This window comes from Neoarius graeffei, chromosome 24 (genome assembly GCF_027579695.1).
Source record: "Neoarius graeffei isolate fNeoGra1 chromosome 24, fNeoGra1.pri, whole genome shotgun sequence".
Taxonomy (NCBI): Eukaryota; Metazoa; Chordata; class Actinopteri; order Siluriformes; family Ariidae; genus Neoarius; species Neoarius graeffei.
In genome coordinates this window covers 6,573,163-6,585,275 of record NC_083592.1, presented here as the reverse complement: position 1 = coordinate 6,585,275, position 12,113 = coordinate 6,573,163, and the positions used below count along the sequence as shown (strand labels likewise).

The 12,113-nt window shown below is 39.1% G+C and overlaps 1 protein-coding gene across 1 annotated transcript in view; it reads right to left on the bottom strand.

The window, feature by feature from the left end:
* The window catches only part of LOC132872797 (DLA class I histocompatibility antigen, A9/A9 alpha chain-like), a 52,658-nt gene extending 41,220 nt beyond the window's left edge, over positions 1-11,438 (bottom strand). The window contains exon 1 of the mRNA XM_060907885.1: positions 11,193-11,438. Within this exon, the coding sequence (XP_060763868.1) occupies positions 11,193-11,316 (124 nt within the window). The 5' untranslated portion in view covers positions 11,317-11,438. The remainder of the gene's footprint in view (positions 1-11,192) is intronic.
* Between the last annotated feature and the right edge of the window lie 675 nt (positions 11,439-12,113).

Genomic DNA, 12,113 nt, shown 5'->3' with positions numbered 1-12,113 from the left:
TGTTAAATGTAATGCATTTGGTGGCTGAGGCACAAATTCTGCCTTCTTACAGTTCTCTGTGAAGCTCATTCAGGTAACATCAGGTCTATGGAGCCGAACACTGTGCAGGGCTCGACATTAACGCTTGTCCGGGACAAGTGATCCTTTATGTCGGACAAGTTCATCATCTCAGTTACTTGTGCGATCGGACAAGTGCCAAAATAGGCCGATATTCAGGTTACATATCAAATTTATCAGTTTATTCACATGATTTCCGAAGCATCTCACTCGACATATTGTTTTGATGAATCGCCGGATGTTTCTATTCGGAAAGAGCGATGTGCGCATGCGCAATATTCCACTTGCGAAACCAGCCAATACAGCTTCGTGTATTTGAGCTGAAAAGTAAACGGTCGTGTATGATTGGTTTTAATCGTGTCATACACGTGGATTTGTTGACATTTCTGTTGGCGGGATCATTATTCAACTGTATATTTATGTTGAGTGTGTGGTAATTTCCAAATCTTTGAATTGTTGATGGTGTTCGTTATATTGAGGTATTTCACCTGACATCACAGGGTCACGTGACGCCCCGGTGTCCGCCATTTTGGACGTCAAGCTAGCTAATGTCAACAATAGTAGCTGGTATGTTACTGTAGCAATGTTTACGTTCAGTCATTTGGATGACTTTTAAAACCTTTCAGTCTCAAGTTTTTCCTTTACTGGATTTACTAGTTTACTTAGCTAGCACGCTAGCTCCTGGGCAGGCTGGGAGCTAGCGTGCGCCGGCCGCCGGCAGGCTAGCGCACGCTAGCTCCCAGCCTGCGCTAGCTCCCAGCCTGCGCTAGCTCCCAGCCTGCGCTAGCTCCCAGCCTGCGCTAGCTCCCAGCCTGCGCTAGCTCCCAGCCTGCGCTAGCTCCCAGCCTGCGCTAGCTCCCAGCCTGCGCTAGCTCCCAGCCTGCGCTAGCTCCCAGCCTGCGCTAGCTCCCAGCCTGCGCTAGCTAGCGCTAGCTCAGTAAACTAGTAAATCCAGCAAAGGAAAAACTTGAGACTGAAAGGTTTTAACAGTCATCCAAATGACTGAACGTAAACATTGCTACAGTAACATACCAGCTACTGTTGTTGACATTAGCTAGTGCTAACAGCTAGCTGCTAGTGCACTGCTACAACTACACCGACCCTAATAATACAGTTCTTAGTCATTGCCTGGTAACAGCAAATTTATAACGGGGCCATGTCTCAACAGACTAAGAAGTTATTTCAATGACATTTAATAACATTTTGTTTATCCTGAGGACCGAAAGTAAATGAAAATGTGAACAAACCTTAGCTGTAATAAGATGGCGACCACCGGCTCCAGGGACGACCCGCTGATGTAGGCATGTTACCCAGCCTGACACACAATATTTGTAGGCATCCGAACTCGTATACGCTTTCAGATCAATACCTGTGTATGGCGATGGGTTTTTAACGACATAGGTATACAGATCATGTGGGCTGAAGTCAGGTAAAGACGAGGGCTTCGTGTACTTCCGTACGTCAGTGAGCAATCCTGGTGGAAGCAGGTAAACGTCGTTCTCCAAGCCTGCTAACCTCATTTTTTGCAAATACCTCTCCCTCTGCTCGCCCTGTAAATGCCCTACATCACTGGATAGTGAAGGTGTTTTCTGCATCTCGCACCTTTTTCTTTTATGTTTTTCGTTTGTCGCTGTTAGGGTTATATAAGTATTATTCTTATTATTCTTATAAGTATTATTATTAAAATGGTGACAAAATTAAGAGTTAACTTAAGGTTCAGTTAAAAATGACCTTCTGTCTCGGCTGGACATTGTTTGGGAACATTTTGTTTATGAAATGTGTATTTTGAACAGAGAAGTGTCTGAAGGACCCACCAAGGTCTGTTTTAGTGTCAGATCGACCCACACACACTTTAATGTTGGATGTAATGGTAGCCTTATTGCTGAACAAAGAGTTAAGACTCATATTATATTTTTATAGTATATATTATAGTATATATTACTTATAGTATATTTTAGAGCTTTTTAAGATCCTTTATTATTTTGGACTATTGCATGTACTATGGCAGTGATTTTAAACTGTTCCTGTGTAGCCTGACCTTCGTCCAGTGGAGAAGAACACTTCTTTGTTAGACCAAACATAGTCTTTGTTTAAAACATTGTCGTAAAAACATCTCACGCTCTTTGACGTACGTAAATGAAATTGCTGAATTGCTGAAATATTATTTTGCTTATGACTGAAGGTTTCATTCACACACACATACATATGGAATTAAGATGTGATTTGCTGACCTAGCACATAGACACAGATATCAAAATGATGTCACTCACTCACACCCTCCCATAGACACACACACACACACACACACACACACACACACACACACACACACACACCCCTCTCTGAGGTCACATACAAACACACCCCTCTCTGAGGTCACATACAAACACACACACATTTGACAGACGCAATAGCCGTTTGGAGAGATTATGATTTGTTATAAAAGGTGTTTGTAATCTTTCATCTTTGACGAAGTGACTGTGCGAATAAACTGGCATGTGAACAACTCAGGTGTTCCCTTGTCTGTTTCTCTCGTTCTATCATTCGTCCCGGATCCGAGGGGGCTCACGAAGGAATCTCGGGGTCTCTTTCTGGGTGAACCCCAACAATTTGGTGTCAGAAGTGGGATACTGCCAACCAGGTGAGTAAATTATTTTAATTTTAATGTATAATTTGATTGGTTAGACTTCCGCCTGGTTGGTAGTAATTTCAAAAAAGAAAAGAGACCCATTATAATTCAGGTTGGCAAACCTCGTGTAGAGGCACGGGACGTTTGGGGGAACCTCGTAGACTTTTTAGATTTTAGACTTTTTAGACTCTTGTTTACGGGACGAGACGGGGCTGGTAGAGCCACGGGATTGGACTGGTAAACCTCGTAATTTGTTTACGGGACGGTGACCCTCGTGAAGTGAAGGAAGAGGCATTCCCACTGTCACGAGAAGAGCGTGCTTTTAATCTTTGATTCCTTCGTGCAGCCACCATGGGGGGAAAAATTGTATTATATTAATTGTATTATTGTATTAAGGTACCCGGACCCCGAGAAAAAACCCACGGGATTGGATGCGGTTTAGCATTCTACACAGATTCTAGACAATTTGGTCGGCTCAGTTTTGATTTATCCTCATCCAGGTATTTGCAATCTCTGGGAGCTGTGTAATGTATCTTTAATTGTTTTAGCATTTATATAAGGCATTACTGGATATGCACAAAATAATGAAACAACAAATCAATACTCTGGACATGAACAGTCAGAACTGTGTTCCTGGTGTGCATAAATGTCAAACCTTTGGTCAATCAAACCTGTATAACCAACTTCCAAAGTCCTTATTTCCTTATAAAGTCCTTATAAGATGCAAATTAAAATGATTTACCTAAAATTTGAATGATAATTAACAATGATATATCCCAGGTACTTTTTATTCAATAAACTTTAAGAATGAATACAAAGCTTCAGTGTTTGACAAAAAACTACAAAGTGTAAATGTTGTGCTCTTTTATCATTGTGGGAATTGATTATAGCTCTAAATAAATATTGAAGGTTTTTTTTGAATCCGTATAACTTTATTTGTACGCCCGTATACTATGTTTATTGAATCAAATCCGTATAAAATACGGACATTCTGTATATTGTGCATTTTAATCTCAGCGAAAGCTTCACTGAATCGATTCTTTAGAACAAACTCGTATGCGTGTGAATCAATTTACTTGATTCACTCTTGATTCTTCAGAAACTACGGGAACCTTATTTGTATTCCTGTTTTCAAATTGTAAACAATAATCACACTCTCATGCTGCATGAAATTAAAGTATGAACTTTCCTCAACCCATTACGTGTGCATGAACTCAACAAATGCAGTCCATGCGTCTGTATCGATTCGCTCGATCGAGTCATTTATGTTTCGTCCCGAAAAAGATCCGAATCGTTTGTGAATCTCATCACTGTTAGAAATCCAAGAGAAGAGATCCTCTTCCCTTAACATCATCAGAGGAAAAATCTGCTTCTTAATCAATTAGTTTCAGCGTTTGGTGAGTAGATCATCTGTATTTTATTTTATATTCATTGTGTGTTGATAGTCCGAAACTTGTAACTGGAAAGTTATCAGGAAAGTCACGAGTGGTCCGCGAGGTGATCTCTGAACAGGTCCGCGAGCACTCTACAAGACTATTAATGCGTTTTAATAATTAATAGTGCAGCTATTAATGCAGTTTCATGTCTAGATCTTATAAATGATGGATACGAAGTTTTCAAAATTATTAATAACATGAGAACTCCAGTTCCCATGATGCTTGTGAACTGGGCATGCGCACTGGATAAAAGAAAAAAAAACAGCTCTTCAGGGCAAAACTCTCGTCTCATCAGATTTGGGCAGTAATTCTATGCATTCAGACCTTAAATAATGAAATAACTGTACAAGCAAATACAACACAAAAACCATTTTAAAACATTCACTTAAATTAAACAGACATGGTAAAAACAGAAGAAATATATTTAAGGCTTAGAGTTTGATTAATTTAGCCAAATCAAATATCACTTTCAGATTTGAAGATATTTATCAGGAATCATTTTTAAAATATCGAGTATTATACCACTTCCTGTTTAAAGGCATAATAAAAGGCATCAAATATATTTACCCTACGTGTGAATGGAAATGCCGAAAAGTTTAATGTTTAACCTAATGTTTAATGTTGATCTAAAACATTTTAAACTGATCGTGTGGTGGTCTAGTGGTTAGGATTCAGCGCTCTCACCGCCGCTGGTGTAGTGGGATTTTTATTAATCATATGTAATTCTAACCTTTAAATATCCTATATACTCCTGTTTCTGACGCGTTTTAGCGAAATGTGGACTTGTTTTGTCTGGGAAGCATGAAATTAGTTCAACAGCGAGCTAACCCGCTTTTTACTTCATTTTTGACATTTTTTGAATAATTGTCGTCCTTTTATAAATATTTTGAATAATTGTTCCGTAGCAATATGCTCTGTCTCTTTCTCAGTCAGCATTGAGATAAGGGCTCCCAGACTGTTACAGATAGCTATAATATAAACAACTCATGCAAGAATAGCAGGCAAGGACACACAGAAATCTGCAATGAGCAGAGAAAATCATTATTTTTGGCACTTTCTCACAATAATAAATTTAATAAGTAATCTCTTTATATTACTAATGTCCAAGACAACCAATTCTCATTGATACTGTTAATTGAATTAAAAATGTATTTTCAGTCTCTGTCATATATCGAATCCAACAAAGAGTGCTTATCAGCTATTCAATTTTATTCAAATTACATTCAGTGAAATTGTGTCATTTCAATTTGCCCTGTTTTTTATCTCCTTATCTTTCTTTAAACTTATTGCTACTTATGAGGCTAAGCTTAAACATGTTCCTCCTAATTTCGAACTATTGATATGAAATGCTCTGATTGGCTGTTTGCTGAGTTTTAAACCTCCATACTTTTGCCTTTAAAAACCACAGAGGATATGGAATGGATAGGCTTTTAATGTATTTAGTTAACTATAATTTTTTTTCCAGCAAGAAACAGTTAACAAACGTTTACTTGAATAACTTTTTGTTTATAAATCGGAGACTTGGTTTTATCTTTGTTTAACCATTAAGAAAAAAAACTTCATAAATTATCATGATTATGATACATTGGCTTGTATAAGTATTCATTGTCCTTGAACCTTTCCGCATTTTGTTGCACTGCAACCTGGAACTTAAATTGACATGAAACTATTCATGTGCATCCTGTTCATAATAAGCAGTACCTCTCTCTCTGGATCCATGTCATCCTACAGTCTCTTCTCGAGCAAGGCGTGGTGAGACACTTTACACAAGATTTACGTATGAATTGATTGTTTCTTCTGTAATATCACAGGTTCCTGCCATTAATGATCTCTGTTCTGCCTTTTTTTCATGCACATGAGGAGATAGCGTTTGGACTCAAGGTTTCATTTGACTCTCCTGCTGTTTGTTTTTTTTTTCAGCTGTAATTCATAATGCGCTCTGTGACCTTCTCCCTCCCTCAGGACTCTGTGGTCTGTGTGTTCTGGTGTCTGCTGAGTCACCAGAAATCTGCCAAGACACTGACACTTGCGCCTGCTCCAACATCTGGCGCATAAGGGCTTTAAGGTTTCCAGAACCAAGCTGCAATATTGTATGGACACTTAAGTATTTGGACTTTTGAAGTTTTGAACTTTCTCAAGGCTGTCATTCTAGACACAAAACCTCCTCCACTGCAACATCCTTTGACCTGGACTGACGCTATGGTGGTCGCTTATCACTCCCTCAGAAGCACCCTTTGTTCTGCCCCTGGGTCACCTGCTCACTTCAAGCCCTTCCACCTCTATGCCTGTGGACACCGGGGCACAGCCTCTGGGGAGCGTGGGGGGGGGGGGGGGGGGGGGGGGGGGGGAATGCATCATTGTGCGTTTTTATCCAAAACATTAGACATTGTTGCTCAAGGCTTACCTGTGTGTCTGGGGGCTGTCTCCGCATGTGCTTTGATGGTTTTAGATGCGGAAAAATTGGTTTTTGTCTCACCCATTGATCTTGCACTCATCACATCAAGTTAAACAGGTGTTGCAAAATTTACAGACCCATTAAATTAATTTATCAGTAATAGGGGTCTCTAGGGATCTTTGTTGATGGTTCTTGTTCTAAACCCTCAGACGGTTCTTGTTTTATAATTTATAATATTATCACACCTCTGTGGTTATTCTGTGTGTTCAGTCAATATCAGACTGATATTCTGCATGAGACATACGCTTTTTTTTTCTTTTTCATTTGATTTTTGTCATCTTGATTGTGGACAAATTCTCTAAATGGGTAGAAGTTTTTCCCTGTTCTCGAGAGAACACGAAGGTAGTTACTCGTTTTGATACCTACGTTAGTTATAATAATAATAATGGTACATTTTATTTATAAGTGCCTTTCAAGCTATCTAAGAACACGGGACAGTAAAAAAAATAAAAGCAGAACAACAAAACAACAACAATAAAATAATAAGAAATCAATAATAATTATTATTATAGTTATGAGGTTTCAAATGCCATAGACTCAGACAAGGATACCCCTTTCACCTCAAAAGTCACACAAAACCTTTGTAAGTATCTCTAAACTAAACTGGTGTTTTCACACTCCTAAATCCTCTGGTATCGTAGAACGTACTAATCGAGCATTGAAAGACAAATTAATTAAGGCCATGCAGGACACAGGTTTGGTTCTGTAATCCATAATTCATTCTGGCTGAAATTCGTGTGACACCAAGAAATTATTTTTGGAAATAAAATTCTCCCCTGGAAGAAGGGAACTCCGGCTCTGGGTACCTCTGATTTGAAAATGCATATGGATGAGTATTCTGCAGCCCTTATAGATAAGTTGCATAAAATTTGTACCAAGGTCAATAATACAATATTATCTCCACCACACACCCCTTTCACGTGGGAGACAGGTGCTGGTGTGATGACTTTTTAAAGTAATGATTTGGACAATTGGGAAAACAATATAATGGGCCTGCAGACATAGTCGCCATTACTTTTACTGCTGTTTTAACTGATCTTTTTCCACAGTGGATCCATGCCACGCGATTGAAGAAGGGTCCATAACAAAGTTGTGTTACAATAACAAGTTTGCTGCTATTAACGCTTTTTGTGTCCCTATCTAGTCTCCCTCTGGCCAGTTCTCTCTCTATTTCTGAGCTCTACACAGATTCGACTGAGAATCCTCAAGACGTTGTGAACAAAGAGGGGAAAAGATCTTGCGCCCAGTTTGGAACCACCCCACCTCACTACAACCATGATGGTCCACATCGCGGGTTTCGTGACTTCATCATTGCTCGGGGCAGGGCTACCCGCCCGAGCCTTCTGGACCACTTCATTGCTCGGGGCAGGGTTACCCGCTCGAGCTGGACTTCGAGACAACATCTTCTGGACTAACTTCGCTAACTGGACTGCACAAGCGCACACCACACGAATGTGTTATGTCTTTCATCTGATGCTGTTTTCTACTATTATTACACATCTCCATGCTCTGAAACTCTGTATTCTTACAGGACTCTGTTCCCACTATAGGTCGATATGCCTTCTAATTTCATTTTTCCCTCACTGTTTTAGAACAAATTATTCTGAAGGAAGTGTATTTGGGAATTAAGAGGTTTTGAGTTTCTCTAAGCTCCGGTGAGGTGGGACGAGGGCTGATTGGGCATGCCCGCCCTCTGAGCACCAATATACATCAAGAAGGGCAAAGATTAACTCAGGATTAATTCTCGATGTAATCACATATGATCATGAGGTGATAATAGGATTTGATAATAGTGATGCTATTATCAAAGGGGGGGATTGTTAGGGTTATATAAGTATTATTCTCAGGGGTGATAGCGTTCCGGCGCCGCGCCAGATTTCTGGCGTACCGCGGCGCCGGAAAAAAAAAAAAAAAAAAAAAAAAAATCTAGTTCGCCCATTATCCTGTCATTCTGAGATGCGCAGATAGACAGTAAAGGGAATTCGTTCCCTTTACTGTCTATCTGCGCATCTCAGAATGACACAGGATAATGGGCGAACTAGATTTTTTTTTTTCCAGCGCCGCGGTACGCTGGAAATCCGGCGCGGCGCCGGAACGCTATCACCCCTGTATTCTTATTATTCTTATAGGTATTATTATTAAAATGGTGACAAAATTAAGAGTTAACTTAAGGTTCAGTTAAAAATGACCTTCTGTCTCGGCTGGACATTGTTTGGGAACATTTTGTTTATGAAATGTGTATTTTGAACAGAGAAGTGTCTGAAGGACCCACCAAGGTCTGTTTTAGTGTCAGATCGACCCACACACACTTTAATGTTGGATGTAATGGTAGCCTTATTGCTGAACAAAGAGTTAAGACTCATATTATATTTTTATAGTATATATTATAGTATATATTACTTATAGTATATTTTAGAGCTTTTTAAGATCCTTTATTATTTTGGACTATTGCATGTACTATGGCAGTGATTTTAAACTGTTCCTGTGTAGCCTGACCTTCGTCCAGTGGAGAAGAACACTTCTTTGTTAGACCAAACATAGTCTTTGTTTAAAACATTGTCGTAAAAACATCTCACGCTCTTTGACGTACGTAAATGAAATTGCTGAATTGCTGAAATATTATTTTGCTTATGACTGAAGGTTTCATTCACACACACACATACATATGGAATTAAGATGTGATTTGCTGACCTAGCACATAGACACAGATATCAAAATGATGTCACTCACTCACACCCTCCCATAGACACACACACACACACACACACACACACCCCTCTCTGAGGTCACATACAAACACACCCCTCTCTGAGGTCACATACAAACACACACACATTTGACAGACACAATAGCCGTTTGGAGAGATTATGATTTGTTATAAAAGGTGTTTGTAATCTTTCATCTTTGACGAAGTGACTGTGCGAATAAACTGGCATGTGAACAACTCAGGTGTTCCCTTGTCTGTTTCTCTCGTTCTATCATTCGTCCCGGATCTGAGGGGGCTCACGAAGGAATCTCGGGGTCTCTTTCTGGGTGAACCCCAACAGTCGCCTTCCTCGCATTCAAACTGATTCGAGCCGTGCCGTCCAAAACGGCAGCATCACATGACTTGGTCAAGTGAGTGAAATACCTCAATAACCGAGCGTGTGTGGCAGGGAATGTGCGCCTGCATGCGTGTGGATTGACAGGGAGTGAGGTAGGAGTGGGGAAAGTTATCTAGGAAATACCAAGCTGTCAAATGGCTGCTAATTAGGTTACCGGCTGTATTAATTAACTAATTAGTAATGGGAGTTTAGAGATTTGAAACATAGGGCTCTATAATTTAGATATAATTATGGATTATTTGAAATTATTAATTATTTTTTTTTTACCATTAAACACCATACAGGAGCCACAGTGAATAATTAAACAACAATTAATCAGAGGATATATATTCAAAGTTAATAATTTAAAAATGAAAATATTTTCTGGTTGATTAATCAGTCAGTTTTATCAGTTGTTTTTATTTGTAGCATTGTTATTTGTTTCTCTTGTCCAAACTAGTGATCTCAAGTCATAAATTTTATGATAATGTTGCTTTTTGTGATATTTGTTACTGAAGTGCAGAGTACTGATCTGTGTATATATATATAAACGGTTAGTGTTTCTGGATCTCATAGTATAGTTATTTTGTTCTTAAAATTTTATGTTCATAATTTCTACTCTATTGGAATATATTGCTTCTGAACTTCAGCATAATAATTGGTGAATTATGGTATCAATCAGTCTGTTTTACTATATTTTTGAACTTTTGCCTCAGTATATCAAGTATTGATTACTTTTGATTCATAGATATTATTGCACATGTTGTGAATTCGGAAACAAATGCAATAAAGATTGTTGGGTTACAAATGGTTTGTGTTTTTTTTCTCAAATATTTCTTCGGACAAGTCAACTTCACATTCGGACAAGTAAATTTCCTTTCAACTTGCCCGACAGGACAAGCGGTTTCAAAAGTTAATGTAGAGCCTTGTACTGTGGACTCTTTAGTGGAGGTGCTGGGGACTGACTGCATGGATGGAACGCGGAAATTAGAAACGATGGAAGGCGGAAGTGTGCTGCTGTTTGTGTGTAAGCCCTGACTGTGGCCTCACTATGCGAAATTTTATATTCAATGTGTTTATGGAGGCTGCCCTGTGGACTTCACATCTCTATCCCATGAGCTGAATATCTCACCTTGTGTTTAACACAAAATGGCGGTCTGTCGCGGAACGGCTACTGCGCATATCAGCGGTATTACAAAGGAAATAACGACACAGAGCTCAGGCCTCCATCGACAGAAGAAGCAGCAGCTCAAGCCTCCGCCAAGGCCAAATATCGCTCCGTTAGGGGCAAAGAAACTAAATTCACCGAGTCGACTCCGCTCCAGAATATAATGTGTTCCTCTTTGGCCCCCGCTACACCTTTCCACCCAGTTTCAGTACCTGGCGCCCCTGATAAACACCTTCAGTACCACATTACACTTCTTTATTCCCCGGAGTGAGCTGTGTAATTTACACTCTCTCACTACTGACACACACACACACAGAGCTCACACAGCTTTCAATGAGCTGATATTTTACATTTCTAAACTCACCTGCTGATGAAGGATGAACAGAAAACAGGAGAAAAAGCAGAAGTTCCAGAACTGTCGAGCTCCATGTTTCAGTCCCAACATTTCCCAGCAAAGAGGCAAAATAAACAAAAATAAACGATTTCATAAGTAAACTTTAGTAAAGTCCTGTCTATAGGCGGTCACATACTGGAGTAAAGGCGGATAATTCTCAGCGTTCACAGTTTTAGACCGTCACTCACACTGCTTATCTCCTGCTGATCTTTCATTCTCTTTATGCGCTGGATAGAACTTTCAAAATAAAAGCCTCCACAACACTACACACATTAATAACCCAATTTCAGGTCTCAGTTAAAAAAGAAAAACCTACACAAAGGACAATTACAATTTAATTATAATTGACCATCTGAAACAGTTTTACTTGTTTGTAAAAATTGATCATATGGAAGACTTCCAATATTTTTCCTGATAGAAACTCTTTAGAAAACACATATCGGCAACAGATGTCACAAATGTCTAAAAAAAAATGAACAATGCCCAGGCTAAGAACTTATGCTCACTAATATTGTCATATCAGTTGTTATATTTGTTTTCTTTTATTTATTTAATTTATTTTCTTTGTCTTGCATACCTTTAATCCACTCATTAGAGGAGGTGAGATTTTGGTTTTTGATAGAATTATTAAATGTATTGTAAGGAGTTTGTCGTTGCATGTATTAGACTAGGTCAGAATTGCAAAAAGGGGCTTAAATAAGGAGTTGCAGGCATTTGTGAGTAAAAGTTGGCAAACAAACTTTTCTAAAGGTATTTTTTGCGCTGAATCCATTTTTGCTGTTTGCCAAGCTGTATCTCATACGTGGTGCCCAGTAGAGGGCACATTTGCATATAATTTGCATATTTCGAGTATTTCAATATAAAACTCTTCAATGTTGTACAGTATGAAAA